We start from the raw sequence: 21,348 nt of genomic DNA, 5'->3' as shown, positions 1-21,348 counted from the left end.
GCTCCTTTCCTGGGAGGTTTGGGCCTTTTTGGGGGAGCAATGAGATGGAGGAGCAGGAGCCTGTTGCTCTGAGATGTCAGTGTGTCTCCTCTTACGTTCCTGAGAGTTCTCAGCTGCTTGCCTTCCCACTAGATAGTATCCTGATGCTGTTGTCCTCTAACCCTGTACTAATGCTGGCTTCTCTCCTCTGCAGAAAGCAGGCCAGGTCACCAAAAGTCACTCGAGAATAGTGTGAGCCCCTCGGCCCCGCCTCAGGAAGTGGAGTTGTTGTAAGTAGCCCCTGAAGGGGATTTTCCAACAGCTCTGAGGGCTGGTCAGGTTTGTCAGTAGCTCTGAGTCAGGGGAACCTCACCCTCTGCTTCTTGGTGAGTTTTCCCCATGCATTCCTGACTGGTCTCTGAGGCTCTGATCCATGAGAAGGCCAGCTCCTGTGGAGCTGACACTTGGAACAGCCAGTCTGATCCATCTGCCTTGCAGAAACAGAACAACCAAAATCTCTTTCAGGTAGTAGAGGCTTGAGCACCACCTAGTCACCAGTGTTCAGATGAGCTGCTTTCGTCTGAATGCTGCCCTCCTGTCTAACCACTAATCTGTTTCTGGTGGCTGTTTGCCAAAATCCTACTCCTTGTCCCTCTGAACTGCCCTGGGGAGTCCACAGTATTCTCCCCAAGCTGGATTTATCCCACAGTTCCCTTTGAACCTCCAAAGGAAATTGCAGGTCAGGCAGAGGAACCTGCTAGGCTATGGTCAGGATGTCCTGAGGGAGCTGCCAGATGTTGCTCCTGTACTTAGTGATTTTGGGAGCATGCCAAAATCACTGTTGATCTGAGGAAGGGTGAACCCTGACAGGACTTGAAGTCAAGCAGGGCTTCTGTCATGTGGGTGGCAGCCCTTGGAATGTCACATCAGGGGCCACACAAACCAGCCTGCTCCTGGCTCAGCTCTCCTCTCTGTCCTTAGGGCTGAGCCTCCCTTTCCACAGGGAGCAGAGGGGTACGAGCGCCGGGGGCAGGATTAGGGCTTGAGCGATGGAGGCACGGGGTGGCAGATGGCTCGTACGTTTGGCACCGTGGAGGTTACACACACACAGGCCCGTGGCCTGCAGGTGTTCATAATCAGCTGAACAGAACTAGCCAAGGTGCGAATTTAACATCCAGAGCCCCTTCTGGGGAGTCACAGACAAGACTTTTGGAGTGGCCACAGAAGCCACAGGTTTGCTGGCCCGTGTAGGCTTTGGGCAAGTCCCGAGGCACAGAGACAGGTCTCCATGTGGGGGAAGAGCCATGTTTCTCCTGCAAGGCTCTTCCAGTAAAACATTCTTTCCCCACCAAAACTGAGCTTGGACAAATGGTGGTTTTCAAGCGTTTTGCAAAGTCACTGCTGGCCAGGACAGAGGGACCTGTGGGCTCCTGCCACGTCACGGGAGTGCAGCCGGTCTAACCCATTGCACGGTGCTGTGTTCCAGGTTTGATTGCCATTTCAAACTCCCTGAAGACCCCAGGCCTCTGACCAGCAGAAGGAGACAGTCTTCACCCTTGAAGATTTTTTTTGGCCCGTACTCAGGCTCTTTCAAACAGCCCAAAACCTGACCTCTGCCTGGGGGGAAGTCCCAAGAAGGTTTCTGTCAACTACACTTAATAGCTTTGGTGTTGGATGGGACCTTGGGCATTCAAAACTTGTTGCCCCTATATTTATGAGTAATAAGTAACATAACAGTTTGGATAAAAAAAATTGTATTATTTTTAAAGCTAAGAGCTGTACAGATTTTTGTTACAAGTGACTATGTTACTATTTGTTGTGTAAGCTGCACATTTTATAAAGTTTTTGGAAGGGCATGAAATGAAACTGAGGTATTTAAGAAAAGTAGTGTAACTTTCTATTTCAGGGTTATATTGACCTGGACTCAAGATGTAACGTCCTTCCTTATGTTCTAAATATGTCTATTATAGCAATAATTTATTTTCTTGGCTTAACACTTCTGTTTTAATAAAAGCAGTTTCATTGTTGTAGTGAATTGTTTCTTCAGATGGTTCTTCCAGTGCCTCAGTGCTGAGCTAATCTCTGTCATAACCATCTCGCAGCTCTGCCACTCTCCCTGTGCCATCTCTGCACTAACCAACTGCCAGCTGAACCTCGAAATCCTCAGCACATCTGCCAGAAAACGGGAAGATTTCCCAGGTAGAGACTCCCCTGATGCCAGTGGGAGGCCAAGGCAGGCTTAGGAGTTTGGAGCAGCCAGCAGGGGAAGAGGTTCTGGTAGAGGTCTGGAGGCACAGGCCACCAAAGTTCCTGGCTCTGATTTTTAAGCCACTTAGCCCTTGTAGCTGCTGTCCCAGTGCAAGTCTCTCTCTCCCTGCTGGGCCAGGTCCCAGAGGCTCCGTTCAGGCTCTGTTGTGCCTTGTCCTGGCTGAGCCCCTGATTTTGGGGTGACTGGCTACTTGCTTCACTTCTGACTCAGCCCCTCTCCTGGTACTTCAGTCGCACGGTCGGGGCTTGTTTGAGGAGCTTTGGATGGTGCTGGCATCCGAGACCAACAGGTTTTGAGTGGAAAGTGTTGATTATAATGCTGAACCCTAAGTGCATGTTGTTTGAAGTAATGCAGCATAACTGGAGGATAAACGTGCCCTGTGTTCCAGGGTGGCTTAGTCACGAGTAACACCCAACTCCCTGCGAGGCCGGGACACCCTCCCTGTTCTTGGAGGAAATGAAAATGAGCATTTTTGGAAACAGCAGTTATTTGCTGCCAAGCTCCTGTTTACTCCTGGTTTATGCAGGGCTATAAATCAGGCTCCCCCAGGTGTGAGAGGAGTGTCACCTTTGGCCTCAGGAGGAAGATGGAGCAGTACTTTATTCAATAAACTGCAGTTTTCCCCCCTTGGCAGTGCAGTGCTGCAGTCTGGGGTGTCACACCCCACAGCCGCCCTGGAGACAGTGTGCCTTCAGGTTTGGAAATTCCTGTACTGTATATAAAACACTTGTTTATTTTTAATAAGCTGGATGTTTTTTTAAAACCTTGTTCTTTTTTCAAACAGCGAAGAGAACACAGTTGGACACCTTTGCACAAAATTGGGTGTGAAACAGTTACACAGGGAATATTTTACAAATTACTGTTTTGAGATAATTGCTGGGTTAATGCAAGGTTTTTGGAGCTGTCAAGGCAGCAATAGCTGATGTTGTGAGAGGGAGAGAATTTACTGATGCAACAAGAGGGACATGAAATTTCCTGAATTTCTCAGTTTCAAAGGTTTCTGCATTGCTGGAAAGTTGTTTACCTGATACTGTTTTTTCAGGGTTGGATTGATTTAATAAAGGTTATTTTCTTTGTATGGCTCTTGTTTGCATTGTGTCATGGTTTCAGCAGCAGAGTACTGGGGGCAGAGTGAAGCAATGTTTCTCTGACCCAACCCAACAGGTTGTTGGGGTGAGGCTGGTGCTGCCTCTCATTTTAATACTGAAAAGTACATAAATTTTTTTTTTGTCCCCTTTTCGTATTTGGCACCCAATTAAATGAAAAAAGTTTTGTTTTATTGACATAAATAGAACTTTTCCCCTTGCCTTCCTTGACTTCCACAGAGTCTGCACCGTGTGTCAGGAATCCCAGATTAGATGATGCATTTTTGAAAAGGTGCAACCACAATAAATGAGCTTCTAATCCAGAGGTGTTCAGCACCACCCCTTAAAATCTTTCTCAAAATGGATATTTTTCAATACTTTTTCCAGCTATTGCCCTTCTACAAGTTAAGTGACAGTCTCTGTCCCTTCTCCCCCCCCCCTCATGATTAACCATGGGTACTGATAAAATCTGACAGTGAAAAGCTGGGATCCCACACTGCTCTGTGACACTCACGACCCCTCCTGTGGACAGTCCATCATGGCATTTTCCCTAAATAAGCTTGAGGGGCTCAGTGAACTGCTGGGAAATCCCCCCTTCCCAGGAACACAACTCTCTGCTAGTAAGTTCTGGCATTGTGCTTGGCCAGTTTATACCCCAGTTCCCAGGCTGGCCATTCATGTTAGAGCCATAAAATCCTGGAATGGTTTGGATTGGGAGGGACCTTAAAGACCATCTCATTCCAACCCCCTGCTGTGAGCAGGGACACCTTCCACCAGACCAGGTTGCTCCAAAGCCCCATCCAACACTTCCAGGGATGGGGAATGCAAGAAGGCTGGTTGGGTGGAATGTGGGGTATTCCCAGGACAGGGGAGGTTTGAGCCCTCTGGATTTCTGGTGATTGATGGATTCCACAGATCTGACAGATGGATGTGCCTGTGGAGGGAGAGGGCCCTCCCTAAGCATCCCCCGTGTTCCTCCACACCACTGCAGCTTTGGGAAACCTTGTTCAGCCTCGGAGCAGAGATAACAGCAGAGGGGGCAGGTGGGGTGGTTTTCAGCTGGACTAATCTGACTTTGCTGGTCCTGCTGCAAAAAAACCCCACAAAAATCTGAAGAGAAGGGCAGTTTTCCTTTTTGCTAAAGATGTGCAGACAGTGGACCAAACCATTTTTGAGACAATTCCATTAAAAAAAAAAAAAAAGAAAAAAAAAGGCTTAGAAACCAGAAGAAACCTCAGAGTTTGGATAAAGGAAATTCAACTATTAATGGATGAAAATACACATTTCAAGCATCCAGCCTGTGTGGACTCGCCCTTCACTGGCACAAGGCAAAACTATGCTGTAATTACAATAAAAAACACTTGTAGCTAAATAGCAGATTAAATCTTTGTTTCAGGTGTCCATTTAATATTTCCATTTATGCAGACACAGAATAGGAGAAGAGGAAGAACTGTCACTTCCCCATTTCACATGACAGTAAATTCAGTGGTGTCCCACTAGGAGGAATTTCTTTGCAGGCAAATTGAACCTTCTCAGGGAGCAACAGAAAGGGCAATCCCACCTTTTCCAGATTAAAATATTCATATTCAATAAGATCAGGCAGCATAAAATTGTCCTCAAGCACAGCAGCTGCTCTTTTTAACTAGTTAATTAAAACCAAAACCCAAGTGGGTGACCATTGAATGAGTTCTTACAGAAAGGTCAGGCGTGAAATTTGGAACATTTTCTGTGTTCACTGACCAGGGCAGATGAGTTGAATGTGACAATTATTTGTTTGGATACCTGTGACAAACCTTGCCAGAGTTATATACACAAACTCTTTTACATCCTTCTAGAGACAATATTATCTAAGAATGAAAAAAAAAAAAGTCTAGGGAAGCCACATAGAAAGTCCCACTTTGCCTGCCAAGAAAGGCTGTGGCTGCAAAATTAATGCTAATACAATAAATGCAATTCAGCAGAGCTGAGAAAATCTAACTTTTGAGCTCTGTGTGTAGAAATGAAGGTACCTAAACACAAAATCATCTTGGTCAATAAATAGTCTGTAATTATCAGAGTCATCCTGAACAGGAGCTTCTTTCCACAGCAGAGATTCAGGAAATGGAGCGACTTTACTTTCGAGACATAAGAAATACCAGTCACTGACATAAAAATGAGTTACCTCTTCTGCAGATCCCGTGACACTCCCTGGTTCCTTCACACCAAAGAGGAAAACGTGTCAAGAGGCAAGAACAGACCTGTAAATTCTGAAACAACATGACATTTTATTTTAGAACCCCATTGGGTTTTGCATTTTATTTTCCATTCCGTGGTGAAAAATAAAAGCATGGGGTAAACGACCTGGAGCATTACCTTCCATTCCCATGTGCCTGTGTGACCATGGGTCGTGGCAATCAGCAAGTTGTGAGGGTTTTAATGGTGTAATCCCTTGGAACAACCCAGTTCACAGCTACCCTGGGGTTGTTACACAGAGCAGCGAACAGAAACATGGCCAGTGTTCTCTTAAAATGTTCAAACAATGGCAGTAAAATGGAAATAAGCACCACATAAATTCCCCCACGCCCCTGGACACGCCATTCCACAGTTAGTTAGGATTTTGAGGTGCAGGTATTTATTGCTATGTCAGTCACAATCCTCTTGGCAAGACAAAATAATTGGATAATTCGGATATTTGGGGAAATTTCTTCACCAAAAGGGTGGTCAGGCATGGGAACAGGTTGCCCAGGACAGTGGTGGAGTCAGCATCCCTGGAGGGATTTAAAAGCCATTTGATGTGGCATCTGGGGATGGTTTAGTGGTGGGCTTGGCAGTGCTGGGGGAATTGTGGGACTCAGTGATTTTAGAGGGCTTTTCCCACCTGAATAATTCTGTGGTGGATGTGGTTTGATCTGTTGTCCGCTAAAAACAGACAGAAAAGTTCAGTTCAGGCCTGAAAAAAAGCCTGCCTGCAGCACAGCAACCACAGCCAAGGAGCCAGAGGTTGTACTGACAGTGGACAACACAATTCCTAGAGCAGAAAAAAAACATGGGGGAGGATGACACCTGATGCTTGGAATGTTTTTAGGCTATTTCTCATGCAAGTGGCCACAAACAGGGAGTCAAAAGCATGTCTGGAAAAGGATGGAGGGGGGGAAACCCCACTCTAAATGCATGTAAGAATTGAACTTACTTGCTTTTAGAGACAGTTTGTGGCTCTAGACAGCACTGATGATCAAAACTCATGGTGCAGAACCACAGTTAAGTTGCCCTCACAGAATGCTTAGCTGAGAGCTTTTCATACATATACTCATGATCAACTTGTTGCTGATACTGCCCAACAGTTTCAAAGCAAATTAAATATTTAAATGTAACACAGGAAAAAAAACCCAAAACAATGAAACAACCTTTCAAGCAAGAAAGATGAAAAATTTTAAGAGGAAAACAACCAGCCACTAAAATCTTGATATTTCTGAATTTTGGGGCACAGTGGAAGAGGGACAGCACCACCAAAACCCCCTCTCCCTACCATTGCTCTGAGGAAACTAATCCCATCCCATCAGGCTGAACCCTCCCAGAGGCCTGGAGGAAGGGGCAGGGCTGCAATTTATCTTAAAAGCCAATAATTAACACAATGCTAACATGACAGATCTCTTTAATCAGATGCTGTTTGTGTCATTTGTCTTAGAACGAGAAACAGGTGAGAAGCAAGATCCAAGGAATAAAAAAAAACAAGGAAACCTGGAATATGACAGCTCATAAATTAACTAATCAGTTTTATCAGGCAGGATTTTTGGTTTTTTTAAAAAAAAACAAATTTAAAGGGCTTTAGATAAAGATATAGGAGTGGTCATAAATATTTTAATATTTTTAATATTTTATTAAATATAAATTATATATAAAATATATAATATATATTTATATAATTATATATAATATAATATATTTATATAATTGTGTATAAATATAAATTATGATTTATAAAATATTTTATCAATATTTTATAAATATTAATATTTTATTAATTCTTAAATATTTTAAATCTCTTTCAAAATAATATTTTTAAGCTCTCTGGGGACAAGGTCAGCATTAAAAAAAAAAAAAGGAATGTCAGTATGAATGCAGGCTAACTCCACACCTTAATATCTATATTTTATGTATATCAATAATTTCTACATTAAAAGTTAATATATAAATAAATCTGTACAATAATAACTGCATTCCAAAGCTATGCCACAGCTCACTGATGAGTTTGTATGTCTTTAACATTCCCTTAGGGTCACCCATTATCATTCTGTGTGTTATTCCTGGAAGTCTCAGCTGACATGGAGCTGATTTATTTAATTTCTTTGTTAATAAGCATCCCAGACAGTGGTTTGGAGGCTGGGTTTTGTGTCAGGTTTATAATTTTGGAGCTGTCAGTCTCTCTGACTTTCTCTCTGGGTTGACTTCTCTGCAATTAAAAACTTACAGGGGTGTCAGAGCCCTGGTGGATGCTTTTAGATGACAGATCTTACAGGGAGGGTGGAAGAAGAGCAGCCAGATGGTGTTTTGGGATAAGGTAGAAAAATAATTATTTATTTTCTGAAAAATGAAACATTAAATAAGGATATTTTCATTTTCAATAAATAAACACTGTATAAACAAATGCCTGGTCACTGTTGTCCTCTCCAGCCTGTGCAGTGAGAACCAGTTGACAGTTCCAGGCTTTGCTATCGGACAGATCCCGTCTTTAGACGGTGCCTGTGGAGTTTTTCAATCCATATTCAGCTCTCTTTGACACCCCTCATGTCCCAGCCGTGCTGGCCCAGCCACTGCCACACAGAGGAGCTGGTCAGCTGTCAGGCAGCCCCTCCTGATTCCCGGGAAAACAAAGGGAGAGCAAACACTCCCCTGCCTGCCTCCACCACCACCTTCATCCTCACCGAGTCCCATGTCCAGCCCTGGAAGGATCCGGGGCCGGATTCTCCACAGCAAGATTTCCAGCAGCACTTCCCAGCCTTTGGATGTTCCGCAGGGACATCAGGGAGTGCCGTGGCTGTTCCAGTGTCCTCATTTCCCGGGTGCTGTGGGTGTATTTGGGCTGGTTTAGGTGTTACTGGTACAACCACACTGCTGGTCCCCTGCCCTGCCCCGGCTGTGGGGGCTGCACATCACATCAGGCTCTGCATCCAGCACAAAACTTGGCTTTTTTTTCCTTGGTGGGTCTTAACTCTGATGCACTGAGCCAGGCAGTGACAACCCCTTCCCAGCAGAGTCCACCTGCAGAAGAGTCCAAGCTCATCCAGTCGGGATATTAACCCACCCTGAGCTCCACACTCTTCTCAAAGCTCCCTCCCAGTGGTGCAAGAAATCCTTGCTGGATTCATTTTGTAATTTACCTTGAGGCCTACTGGGTAAAAATCCCAGGAAGATAATGTTGCACGACTTTCCTGAGCCCACTGTCTAAACCTGCAGCAACAACGTGAGCAGGAGGATGCTCAGCTTTTCCCTCCTCGTGCTCCTCGACCTCGACGTGCATAAGGCAGGGAATAGCACTTCAGATGCTGCAGGGAAATGTTTAAATCCAAAGCAAAAAATCTGTTTCCAATTAGGTCTCCAAAAAAAAAAAAAAAAAGAGAAAAAAAATTCCATAGAAACATTTCTGTTTAGATTTGTTTCCTGACATCACCTGAGCTTGCTGCCAAAACGCTGGAATATCTCGGTGCCTTTCAGATTTTACTGCTTGTTCAGGATTTTTTTATTTTTTTTTTTTTGCACACCTATGCAGGAATGCTTTGAAAATGTCTTTTTTTTTTTTTTTCTTTTAGAAGTGTGTTTCAGACAAACACTTCAAAGCAGTGACATAAGGGTTTGCTTAAACTCACACCATGTTTCACTCATGGACATTTATCGCTTCCGAGGGCTCAGCAGCACCACTGGGAAGGTTCCAAGGGACTTACCAGACACGGGGGAAACTGTAGAAAAGTGATTCATTTCTTGTAACATTTATGACCCTTTGTGATTCTGGGGATTTTGGGTTTATTTTCTTATATCTTGTCTCATCCCAAAGGGATTATCTGATTCAGCAGCTGGACGAAGGGCTGGAGGAGGGCCTTGTATCAGATTCCACCTTACAAGAGATGGATCAGGCTGCTGCTTCCAGCTACTGCATCTCCAGGAATTAAACACCCACATGCAGTAAAGAAAAACTGAAGGATCTTTCAGAGCTGGAGAGGGGCTTTGGACAAGGGCATGGAGTGACAGGATAGAGGGGAATGGCATCAAACTGACAGAGGGCAGGGTTAGAATAGATTTTGGGAAGAAATTCCTCCCCGTGAGGTTGGTGAGGCCTGGCACAGGTTGCCCAGAGAAGCTGTGGCTGCCCCATCCCTGGAAGTGTCCAAGGCCAGGCTGGATTGGTCACAAATGAAGGGGGAGGGGGGAGGATGCAGCACCACAATGAGACTTTGAGCAGTCTGGTCCAGTTGAAGGTGTCCCTGCCCATGGCAGGGGCTTTGGAATGATGTGGTCTTTAAGATCTGTTCCAACCCGAACCATTCTATGGTTCCATGATGAAATCAGTGTATCAGTTTGGGGAAAATATCCCTATAACAGGTGCCCCCTCCCCAGTGCCTGCTCACCCTTTAATTTTTTTTCTGCAACAATCTTGCCGAGGTGGCCACAAACTGTCCTGCTGCAGCAGCTGACTGAAGAGGGCAGCCCCACTGACCCCCAAACGCCTCTCCCAGCTGAGAAATGCATCAGTCATGAGGAACACACCATCACCCCCACCGGGGAGATGCTCATCAGTGCCTCAGCACCCAGCTCTGGGCAGTTCTGCAGCTCAGAGCAACTGCACAGTTGTGTTTTCTAGAGGGAACAAAATAGACATTAACCAAGGACTGTGCTCAGTTCAACCTTGCATGAAATCTCGTGCTGTACTTAAATCTTGTGAATCAAATCATTTGCTTTTTGTTTTCCTTCTCTGTGTCTTCCTGCTTCCATCTGCCCCTGTGTTCTTACAACCCTGCTGCAGTTATTACATTAACAAAATGTGGGCATGAGTTCTGGATAATAACATTTTATCTGGAACCACGCCATGCTGGGAAGAGGTAATTTAGTTAATTGAATTCCCTCTAAAATGATACTAAATCAATATTCCAGCACAGTGCTGGAACACACAGCTGGCAGTGAAGCACTGCCTGGAACACTCGTGGTCAAACCAATATCTCAGGGCACTGACAGGAGGAGTTTGAAGTTTGAGTCCCAGGTTTAGGTGATACAAACTGTGCTCTGAATCTTGTCTGAACAGGATTTACAGCCTTGCCTGTGTGTTTTGGAGAGCGCTGTCCGTCAGGCTAGCAGTGAAATGGAAAAGTACTGAGGGAGCAGTGCAGGTACAGCTCTGTAGGGAAGCTGTTTTGCCTGGCCCCAGATCAAGGACCTGCTCTGCACCAGCACAGTGCCCTCCGAGGAGGGATGATCCCCGGGGGAGCAGATGTTTGGAACAACAGCAATGTGAGCTCTTCCTGGTGATCCTGCACAGGCACAGAAAAGCTAAAACCTCCCTGGGCATATTGGCATCCACTGCCTCCTTCTTCTAGGAACAAATCTGTGTCCTTGAGGAGCAGAGTAATCCATCCTCATCAGTATCTCTGGTCAAATCTCTGGTCATCCCAGAGAAAAATGATCTCTTGGAGGAGTCAGATCCCTTATCCCAGGCACATCAGTGCTGTCAAAGCATGAAGCACATCAGCCATGACCCCAGATGATTTTAGAAACACTCCAGGGAAGTGACCCTGGGGGCAGAGAACACATTTTACAGCTAAATTAATTGTAACCACCCATCTGAGCCCTCTGGGCTGCACGTCTTGCTGGCAAGGTGGGACATCAGCCCCTGAGAGGTTCTGGGTTTGCCTGGGACGGTGGAGGAGGTGGGTGTCTGAGGCAGGGCTGGGGGGAGGTCTGGCACGTCCCTCCGCTGGGGGAGCATGACCGGAGAGCAGCCAAGGGGAAGAGACAAGTGGGAAGGAGAAAAAAAAAGCTTCATGTCTGGGGCTTGGATCAGTGCAAACAACATAAATACTGGCTGAGACACCTTCCGCCCTCCGGCTCCTCCGCTGCCAGGGAGTTGCAGGCTGGCTGCAAAGTGTCTTCCTGGGGCTGGTGTGGAGCCAAGCCGAGAGCGAGCGCCGGGCCAGAGCAAGGTCGTTACTCAGGGAAGTGGCTGCAGGACCTTCTGTTTGGGCAGCATCACTTTTCATCACACAAAGCAGATCTGCAGCTGACATCTGGAGGTCTCCTCTGCCTCAGCAGCCTGTGGCACCACTGCAAGTTTCGCTGGGGAAACAGCTGGACCTGCTGGTCCTGCGGGAGTTCCTTCAGGTTGGGGTCTTCCTGAGGGCTGAGCACCCCAGCCTGGCCTCTCCTCATCTGTCCTGTGCTCCAGTGCCAACCACCCCAGAGGCCTCTGCTTTCCTGCCCACTCATAAAGACTGGTGTTTAAAGGCCACGTTCCTTGCACTTACCTGCCCCTGAGGCTGTGTCTCCACCTGGCCTCGACCGTGCCAAGTGGCTGTGTGATGTTTGCCATTTTTGGTGAAGACCCAAATCGACATCTCGTTGTTCCCAGAAGGCTGTTCCAGTCACTTCAGAGGATGTGACTTCTTTGCAGGTTGATCTGAGGCACTTTGCAGCCGTTAGACCCTGTTGGTCTAATTCTCTGGCAGTGGCTTCACAGGCTGCAAAGAAGCTGCTTCTGTTCAGCAACAGTGGCTCAGTAGGGTGGTGAGACACTGGCACAGGTTGCCCAGAGAAGCTGTGGTTGCCCCATCCCTGCAAGTGTCCAAGGACAGGTTGGACAGGGCTTGGAGCAACCTGGGCTAGTGAAAGGTGTCTCTGCCCATGCCAGGAGGACTGGAATGAGGTGGTCCTTTAAGGTCCTTTCCCATCCAAACCATTCCAGACATCTATGATTCCCAGTCCTGATTTCCCAATATCAAAAACATGTCAGTACCCAAAACTGCCCTTCAGAACTGCCCTGACACCTCCCTGTGATCCACAGCCAGGTCCTGACAGGGGTTGCATACAGGCAGGGGACGAGTCCCACGGGGCCTGACCTGCTCACCTCTGCCCAAAACTTTTTTCTTTCTCCAGGCTGCACAAGGACAGGGTTGAATCACCTCCATGGACCTCAAGGCATGCAGGGCAACCTGGCCCTGAGAATTCTGTACCTCCTTTGTGGAGCTGGCAAAAGAAACAAAGTCCCTCCCCCTGCAGAAACAGGTGTTTGCAGGATGAACACTGGATGCTCACAGAGAGGATTTAGGGATAGACAGCCACGAATCCCTCTGACCTGCTCAAAGAAGGGCTAAGATCCCCCAGCCCTCACCCCAGCCTACCACTGGTAGACACTTACTGCTAGGCCCTCACTGGGGATGGGGATGAATCCAGGCCAGAATAAGACAATCTCTTCCTTCTCCTGTGTTTTCCAAAGCAGGTGTCTCTGCAGGTGGGATGCAGAGGTGCAGTGCTGTGCTTTGGCAGGGAGTGAGCCTGCCCAGGCCACGTGTGTGCCTTTGGCAACATCCCTCATGGCCTGGGCAGTGCCAGTGCCACAGCTCAGGCACCTGGAAATAGTTCCTGTGGGTTATTTAGGAAGCCTGGCTCTGGACGAATGATCATGGAGGAAGGCACCTAGCTGGAAAGCCTGGCACTGTCATCCTGGCAACACCTCAGCAGGCTCAGGTCATGCCTGGGATCGGGGTGGCAGCACCTACACCCGGCCTCACACACCCGCCAGAGTGACCATCCCATCCCGGAGCTGCCGTGCCGTCCTGGAGCCCAGCCTGTTCCCAGGGATCGTTACCAGGAGCTTGTGTGTTTGGTTGCAAACAGAGCAGGAGCGGGAGCCAGGCGCTCGTGTTTGTGTGCCTGTGGTTGCTCAGGCAACTCGGGGCCAGCCAGGAGCTGCCAAAATCATCGGTGGCCAGGGCCGAGCCCCCGGTACGGCTTCTCCTGGGGCGGCGTGACCGGCCGAGCCCCCTCTGCCGGGCGGGGGGAGCGGCCACAGGGCTGTCCCTGCGCGTCCCGCGAACACAACCAGAGCGGAGTGTCAGTGCGGAGGGGCTTTATTGCAGAGCCGGGTTACAGCGTGGGTCTGCAGCATCCTTTGGTCTGGGCTTCACGAAGGCAGCGGGAGGCCGCAGGGGTTCAGGTCGGACACTTTGCCGGTGGCCAGGCGACACCAAGCTGGCCCGGGATGCTTCCTGGGGCTGGGGCAGGAGCATCCCGGCAGCTCCGGCACTGACGGCACCGCAGGGTCTGAGCCTTCCGTGGTGCTGGGCGAGTGGCAAAGCCAGGCAGCCCCGCGGTGAGGGCACCGGTGGGGAAGGAGGAGGTGGCTGTGGTGTAATTGGTGCAGGGTTAAGGCAGGTCCCCGTGAGGTCTGCAGGGAGGACAGGCTGCGGTCCCCGGTGGGACGGGGGAGGGTGCCCCGAAAGCCGGGGCTGAGGTAGGGAAGGTCGGGGTGCCAGCGGGGCGGGGGAGCCCTGAGGAGCAGTGCTGTTAGTACGGTGGACGCTGCCAGTGGTGTGGGACCGGGGGTGACAGCGCGGGGGACACGGGACGGGATGGGGAGATCACAGCACAGGGTGAGACGGACGCAGCGCTGGGGCAGAGCACACGGCCCGGAGACTTTCCCAATCACATCAGCGCTGGGCGGCCGACATCCCGCCAGCCTGGGGCTGGCCCCAGCGCAGCCTCCCGGGCCCCACCTCACACGGGCACGTCCCAGGGCTGACGTGAGCGCCCACCCCACGGCGGGCGAGCAGGGACCGGGGCGGTGGGCGCCGCGGGCACCCCTCCCTACTTTTTCACTTTGGCATCGTAGGTGCCCGCGTTCTTGTAGGCACTGACGTAGCCGCTGGTGTCCACGATGTTCTCCCGCCCGCTCTTGCCCTTGCCCTTGCCGCTCTCGTCGAAGCGCTCCTTGTGGGACCCCGTGTACTTGGAGGTGTCTGTCAGCCTCTCCACGGCCCCCACTGTCTTGGCTTTCTGCAGTGGGGAGATGGGACACGGGAGTCAAGAACGTACCCTGTCCCCTTCGCCCTTTACTCTTGACACCCACCGAAGTGCCCTACACAGCCCCCTGTGCCCTACGCAACCCACAGGGCCATGGGGTCTCCTAGGAAGCATCTGCACTGCAGGCAGAGCTCTATCTTCCCCTCCTGACCATCCCTCCTGCTCCCAGCAGCCGAGGGGCTCCTCACTCACCGTGACACCCACGTTAATGGGTTCCTTCCCTGCCACCAGCTGGCAGATGGCTTCGTACGCCTCCTCTTTGCTCTTGTCCTTAAACCTCTTGGGGGCCAACTCCTCCAGCGCCTTCTTGAACTCCTCGTAGTTGATGACACGGGCTGTCTTCCCTCTGCAAGCACAAAACCCAGGCTGCCATCAGCACCTCTTCAGTTTGTGCCTCCAAATGGGATGAGCTGCATCAGGGAGACCCTGTCTTTGTTCTCCGCCAGCCTCGGCCCCCTCACCCATCTCTGAAATTCCACCACAGCAATCCCAGCTGAGTGGGTTGGGCTGAGCACAGCTGATGCTGAGCTCCAGGAGCTTTTCAGCCACATGCTGTTGAAGTCCCTGGTGCCAAAAGCCAGGGTGCATGGAAGTGCTCTGGGACTTGGGTGCTGGTCAGGTGGAGACGTGCATCCATTTCCACTGCTCCCAGCCCGCCTGGGATGCCCAGCACCCTCCCTCCCCTGGCAGGCATCAATCCTCTGGTCGAATTCAGAAGGATGTGCACAGAGCATCTCTCCCATGAGCTCCTGGTCCTCATCTCAGCACAGCAACCTGCCCTTCTGCGCCCCAAAAACCACCCAGTACTCAGCCCCTCCTGACCCCACCCAGGAACGAGGCAATGCCTGGACAGAGCATGTGGATGGAGCAGGTTCTCCACCCATCCTTGCTCCTGCACCCTGGTGCAGAGCATCAGGTGTCACTGTGTCCCCAGGGACCCCAAAAAAGTTCCAGGTGCCTTTTAGCCCTTCAAGCTGCCTCTATGACCTCCATGGACCAGAGTCCTCCTCAAGTTCTGGTGTTGGCTGGCCAGGCCCAGGGATGGGCCACATCACACAGGACACCCCTTAACATCACAGGGCACCTTCTTTTCAGAGGGGAGCCAGGCAGGCCCATCCCAATGGCAGGAGTGGGAGCAGGGGTACAGTCTCTGCACAAAATCTGAGCCTTCCATCCCCACATTTGGCTTAATTTATCATTAGGCCTTGCAGAAGCAGCCACACACCCTCCCTGAAGGAAGGACACTGCAGGGCAGCACCTGCAGCTCCATGCCATGGGATGGACAGCCTGGGTGCACAGCTGGGGTATCACAGCTCTGCAGGGACCCCACACCCAGGCACCGCCACCCTGCCAACACTGCAAGGGCATCCTCACCCTCTGGGCAGCTGGAGGCCCCAAAAATCCCATTCACTTACTTCACCTTGGAGAAGACAATGTCCACATCGGTGCTGGTGACGCTTTTGCCATCGGTGACTTTGCAGTCCTTGCACAGCTTGGCCCAGTTCTTCCCGTTCATCTCCTGCCCTGTTGCCTTGGTGTCGCCGTAGATGGCGAATTTGCGGAAGCTTTCCTCCAGGGATGCCATCTCAGCGTTCCCGGCCATGGGGCTGCAGGACAGGGGGCAGAGGGGCCCGTCACTGCCCAGGCTCTGGCTGGCAGAGCTCAGCTGGCTGCTCCTGGGTCCTTGAGGGCAGGAGGAGGAGGAGGAGAAGGGCTGTCGAGCGTGGAGGTACTGCAGCAGGGTCGAGGTGTTGTCAGTGCCTGTGGGCTGTGTGGCAACAGTGTGAGGGCTGGTGGCAACCTCGGATGAGCCCCGAGGCCAACAGCCAAGAATGTGCCTTGGGGAACAGAGGCTCCTGGTCGAGAGCTGTCAGCAGCCAGGCTGTCAGCTCTGGGGGCCGGCAAGGAGTGAGTGCATCAGCCTGTCCCCTCGGGAGCACGCTCCGGGAATGACGCAATGCGGCCGCCTTTCTCCCGCTCGCAGATCAGGAGAACCGGCACCGCTTGCTGCCTTCAGCCCCACTTCTGCCCTGCCTGCATCCCCCCTGCACGGAGCTGCAGCACCCCAGTCCCTGTGCCCTGCTCCCTAGGGCTGGGCCAAGCGTGGTGCCCCTCAGGCTGCCAAGTTGCCAATGGGCCCCTGCGCCTCGTCACAGCACCGCGGCCGCTCCCCATCCCTGCTCCCCATCTGCCGTCGCCTCGCCAGCCTCACCCTGCCGGCTCAGCATCCCTCACCACGCACCGAGCACCCACAGCGTCTCGGCAAGGGCGTGGTGGTACCCGGGAAAGCTCCAGTGCCCAGGGGGGCCCGGGTGCACCGAGGTGCAGAGCGGGCACGTCGCCCGGTGGATGCCCGGCGGGGTCCCGGAGGCTCGGCGAGGGCCGGGGAGTGGTCCCTAGGACCGTCGCTAGGGAGGATGGGCGTTGCCTGGCGACCGTCGCTAAGGAGGTGCGGCGGGGCGGGGATGCCGCCGGTCGCCGCCCGGCCCCGCGATCCCGCGGGCTCCCAGCGCCCCGGGCCCCGCAACGCCCCGCACGGCCCCGCAGCGCGGAGCAGGGGCTGTCCCCTCCCGGCTGGGGGGGGGGGTCACCGCCGGCGCTTTGGGGGGTGCCGGGGTAGCGGCCGCCCCCGCCGCCCCCCACCCCGTACCCCCTTCCCCGCGCAGCGGCCCCGGACCGGGCAGCGGGGCGCGGGGGGCGCGGGGGGCTCGGGGGCGCGGGGGGTCCCGTCCGCGGCGCGGCCGCGCTCGCCCGGTCACTCACCTCGCGGAGCCGCGCTCTGAGGCGGGGGGGCGGCCCCGCCGCCGGTTTAAGGCGCCGCCATAGCGACGGGAGGGGCCGCGGGCCGCGCCCTCCAGCCGCCCCCTCCCGCCTCCCCCGGGCCGCGGCTCGGCCGGGAGCGCCCTCGGGGCGGGGAGACGGAGCCCGGGCGGAGCTGCATCGCCTCTGGGATACCCCTCCACCAGCCCGTGAAGCCCCTCTGATTTTCCCCAAGACCTTACCGGAGCTCCACAAGGTCTTTCCTCCACCCCACGAGGTCTCTCCATCACCCCACAAAGCTCCAACATTGCCCCACAAGGTCCCTTCATCACCCCACAAGGCCACACCATCACCCCAAGAGGTCTCTCCACCTCCCTTTCCCCCCAGATTCCCCCTGGCAGCCCTGCTGTGCTCTGCCCTGCAGCCCTGTCCCCTGCCCCACACAGCCACTGTGCCCCTCCGCTGAGGAACTGTCCCCTCTTGATGGGTGACACCATGGACCAAAGGCCACTGCCCAGGCTGTGGGGACAAATGCCAACTGTCTTGCTGTGCAAGCACCTGTCCCCTCTGCATGGCCCAGTGGGACATCCTTGGAGCAGCCACATGCCAGCCTGCCCATCCTGGCAGCCCAGAGCCTGACCACACACAGGGCTCCCAGTGGGTGCTGCGAGCTGAGGCAGTGCCCAAATATTGTGGTTGTCATGGAGCCCCAACACAGCCCACATCACTTACTCATGGCCCCACCTCAGCTGTTTGCCCAGAGCCCGTTCCTGTCCCAGTGCTCTGCTGGCACTCCCTGGGCTCAGGGCATCGTGGGTGACCAGCCACAGCACCATCGGGAGCTGTGCACAGACAGGGGGTGCAGAGTGTGGTTTGCTGCTGCCATGAGGGTCCTGTGGGCAAATCAGCAGCTTGGGGAGCTGGGAAGTGACTCAAACAACAGAGCCTTTGGCAGCCTGTGGTCTGTGTCTGCCCTGGTCCCTGTGCAGAGGAGCCTCAGGACAGGGCTGTCCCCACGGCTGGGCTGCCCCAGGGGTGTCAGTTCTGCTCATGCACCCAGAGCCCTTTGCTGTGGGGTAGAGCCTCAGTGACAACCTCCTCCTCTTGGCTGAGGGGCACACGTTCTCTGCTGGGACATAGTTGACACAGCTTTTGACTGGACAAAGCTGTGAGCAACCTGTTCACACTGATCCTGGCTTGGAGCAGGGACTGGAGACCTCCAGAGGTGACCACCAGCCAGCTCTGGGAGTTTGGGATCACTGAGTTTACCTCCCACTTCAGAGGTGAGTGCCGGGGCTGGTGCCAGAGGCTACAGGCACGTCACAGCACCTGGCTGCTTTGGTAGCCCCAGCTGGTCACAGCCACATGTTACAGCCACTGTGTTACATCCCCCAACCAGCCCGGTGACGTCTCCATCAAGGTCTCTGCAGGAGCTGCTGTTTCACAGCCCAGCCAGAGGCAGGGTGGCAAGGACATCCTGCAGAGGATAGTCCAGCGTGGGCAGGATTGGTGTGGAGGCTCATCTGACACTGTAGAAGATGGGGAAGAGCTTTTGCCTTCTCTCTGATTTAAGGAGAGGGGAATAACTGAGACTGCCACACCAAGGAGGGTGGATAAGTCTTGCTGAAGGTACAGTCTTGTCCTTAACTTGCCCTGCAACTCCCCACTGGAACAGGTGTCTCTGGCTCAGTGTCAGCTCCGGAGAGGAGCCCAGGTAATGTGGGCTGGAGCATCCAGGCTGCAGCAGCTCCGCAGGGCTTGACAGCACAGTAGTTCCAGTCAGCAGCAGGCAGGAGCTGGGCACTTTGACAGCTCTTCTGTAGGAGCTCCAGCTGGTCCTGGGGCTGCAGAGCCCAAAGAGCCAAGAGGTGGCACATGGGAAGAGCTGGGCAAGAGGGAGCACTGAGCCACAGCTGGCGAGTTGCCCCACAGGGTCGGGCTGAGCAGGTCAGGTTTCTGTTCCTAAGGGCTGGGGTTTGTTGTGCATTTGTTGTCATCATGTTGGGATGGAGCGTGGTCCTTGGCTGGCTCCTGCTGTTCCTCATGCAGCCCGGAAAAGGAAGCCCAGGAGGAGGCTGGGGCTTGATCCAGAGCCCACAGGACGGGTAGGAGTTGAGAGGGAGGTTGCACAGGTCCTGTGCTGCAGTGGAGGAGCATGTACATGGCTTAGGGCTCAGCTCTCCAGGGACATTTCCCTTCTAATCAAGGTCAGGATGTTCCCAGGCTGTCTCCTGCCCCAGGGACCTTAACGAGCCGAAGACTCCAGTGCTTGCTCCTGACACACCGAGGCTCACACACAGCTCAGTGTCCCCAAGGTGCAGCTTCGGCTGCTGGAATGGTCCCTGCTAGGACTGTGTCCCTCTCCCTGCCTTCACACGGAGCCCCCGAGTGCTGTGACTGCTCAAGGCACAGCTCAGAGCTTGCACGAGAGCACAGCACAACCTCGGAGCACCCTCTGTGCTCACCCTCATCCTCTTTGCCCCTCACCTCCCCCGGGGCTGGGCACTCCAGGCTCCCGGGAGTCATCTCCTTTCAGGAATGAGTCGCTGGCTCGGCTGCGTCTGGGGTGGGATGAGGTTATGCGGGAACGCTGCTTCTCCAGCGCGAGTTGCTACAAAACAGAGGGAAGTGTTTCGGAGGTTGTGCAATCTGTGTACGGTCACCGCGGCAACAGCGTGTCCACAAGGCATCAGCAGGGCTTAGCTGCGGCTGCCGAGCAGCGGGATGGCGGGGTGCTGTGTGTGCTCTGTGTGCTCTGTGTGCTCTGTGTGTGCTCTGTGTGTGCTCTGTGTGTGCTCTGTGTGTGCCGGCTGTGCCACCGGCACCGGGCACACAGGAGGGGGGCAAAGCTCCATCCTCTGGCAGGAACTTCCTTTCCCCCGACCCCCGCAATTCAAGGCAGCTCATTGAGATGCTCTCGGGACGTGTCAAAAGCAAGGGCAGGAACGGACTCACACAAAATCATTTCCCAAAGGAAGGTCCCCTTGACTTCAAAGGGTAGACAAAGAAACTTGAGCCAGGCCCGAAGATGAAAGCAAGCAGGACGTGTGACCCCTGCCAAGGCAGGAGGCTCACAGCAGGCACTGCAAGGCCTGGCACAGCTGCCAGAAGGTGGCCAGAGACCATAACTTCTGATTTTAGAGGATTGTGCAAAGCTGTCATCCTGCAAATCATTGCTTCTTCCTAATAAAAAGCCACAGTGTCTCGTGGTGGAAACAGCTGGTCCAGGGCGCTGCCTCCTGCTGATGGGAGAGTTCATGCCCTGGCAAAAACCTTCTATTTAGTGCTGGAGGAGGTGCTTGGGGATGTCAGACCTCAATGTTTCTGCAGTGAGGGGGAGTTAAAGCTCTCACCTTAACCCAGCTCTCTGATGGTCTGGGGCTGTACCTTGCAGTCATTGCAATCCTCTGGTGTCGAGACCAGGACCACTCTGCCCACATGCTGGACTCTGCAGCAGCACCCTAATGTGATTCTATCCTTTTGCTTGCTGCCACAGGTCTGCTGTGGACCTTCCTCATCCAGGACAGCAGAAATACCATTGGCATCTGAACCTGTGGGGTTATCAGCATTAGAGTCCCAAGAGAACAGAAGCAAGGTTGGGAAGGAGAGTGCAATTCTCTCAGGAGCTAAAACCATCTTGGCCTCACCATCTTCACTCTTGAGTGCCCATTATGCATCTTCAACAGTCCTCCTTTGATGTGGTTGTGGCAAAAACACAAACCCCAGCCCAATTCAAACCACCATGTGGCACACACAGTCCTGCCTGCTGCCTGTGAGGTTCAGGAGATCAGAGTCTAACGCTGGCAGTGCTGAGAGCCCGTCCTGCTGGAGCCTGGCTCTTGGCAAAGCACCCAGCTGCTCCAACACATGGACACAGCAATGTTTGGCAGCCTCGAGTTATTCAGCAGAGCAGAGAAAATGTTCCAGCTGAAGGCAGCAGAAGGATGGCTTCCCTGCCCAGGATCCCACTGGTCTCCAAAAAAAGGTGTTTGGCTCCTGCACCTCACAAAGTCTCTGCAAGGCTGGGCAGAACCAGGACAGCCCAGCAGCTTATGGGGCTCTGCACTGCTTGCTGGGGGCTCTGGGGGCAGAGAGCCTCCTCAGGTGTCTCTGTGTGTGACAGAGGAATTTGGTGCTGTTCTCAGTAGGGCAGTGGGTAGCAGAGCCTGGGAAGGGGAGGACTAAATGGGAACCTCAGGGTGAGTCCCATGCTTC

The 21,348-nt window shown here is 52.9% G+C and overlaps 2 protein-coding genes across 13 annotated transcripts in view; one reads left to right on the top strand and one right to left on the bottom strand.

Annotated features, from left to right (window-relative positions):
- PLEKHG4 (pleckstrin homology and RhoGEF domain containing G4) overlaps positions 1 to 3,326 on the top strand; it is an 81,993-nt gene extending 78,667 nt beyond the window's left edge. For 9 of the 10 annotated variants that reach the window (XM_051801729.1, XM_051801728.1, XM_051801726.1 and 6 more), the window contains 2 exons: positions 194 to 269; positions 1,466 to 3,326. In XM_051801729.1, the coding sequence (XP_051657689.1) occupies positions 194 to 235 (42 nt within the window). In that variant the 3' untranslated portion in view covers positions 236 to 269; positions 1,466 to 3,326. The remainder of the gene's footprint in view (positions 1 to 193; positions 270 to 1,465) is intronic. The other variant, XM_051801727.1, reaches the window with a different exon arrangement.
- Positions 3,327 to 13,403: 10,077 nt separating this feature from the next.
- On the bottom strand, positions 13,404 to 17,258 carry TPPP3 (tubulin polymerization promoting protein family member 3). Of its 3 annotated transcripts, none has more exons than XM_051801861.1 (4): positions 17,137 to 17,258; positions 15,789 to 15,980; positions 14,566 to 14,719; positions 13,404 to 14,346 (listed from the first exon to the last, which is right to left on the bottom strand). In XM_051801861.1, the coding sequence occupies exons 2-4, from the start codon at positions 15,974 to 15,976 to the stop codon at positions 14,158 to 14,160; spliced, it is 531 nt and encodes a 176-aa protein (XP_051657821.1). In that variant the 5' UTR covers positions 15,977 to 15,980; positions 17,137 to 17,258; the 3' UTR covers positions 13,404 to 14,157. The 3 variants fall into 3 exon arrangements, with proteins under 3 accessions (XP_051657821.1, XP_051657818.1, XP_051657819.1); XM_051801858.1 differs by having other exon boundaries at positions 15,789 to 16,141; positions 17,137 to 17,232; XM_051801859.1 differs by lacking the exon at positions 17,137 to 17,258 and adding an exon at positions 16,586 to 16,832.
- Between the last annotated feature and the right edge of the window lie 4,090 nt (positions 17,259 to 21,348).

This window comes from Manacus candei, unplaced genomic scaffold (assembly GCF_025592945.1).
Source record: "Manacus candei isolate 608988 ecotype Guabito, Panama unplaced genomic scaffold, ASM2559294v1 h1tg000053l, whole genome shotgun sequence".
Lineage (NCBI taxonomy): Eukaryota > Metazoa > Chordata > Aves > Passeriformes > Pipridae > Manacus > Manacus candei.
The sequence above is the reverse complement of the archived record's forward strand: the minus strand, read 5'-3'. Positions and strand labels throughout refer to the sequence as shown.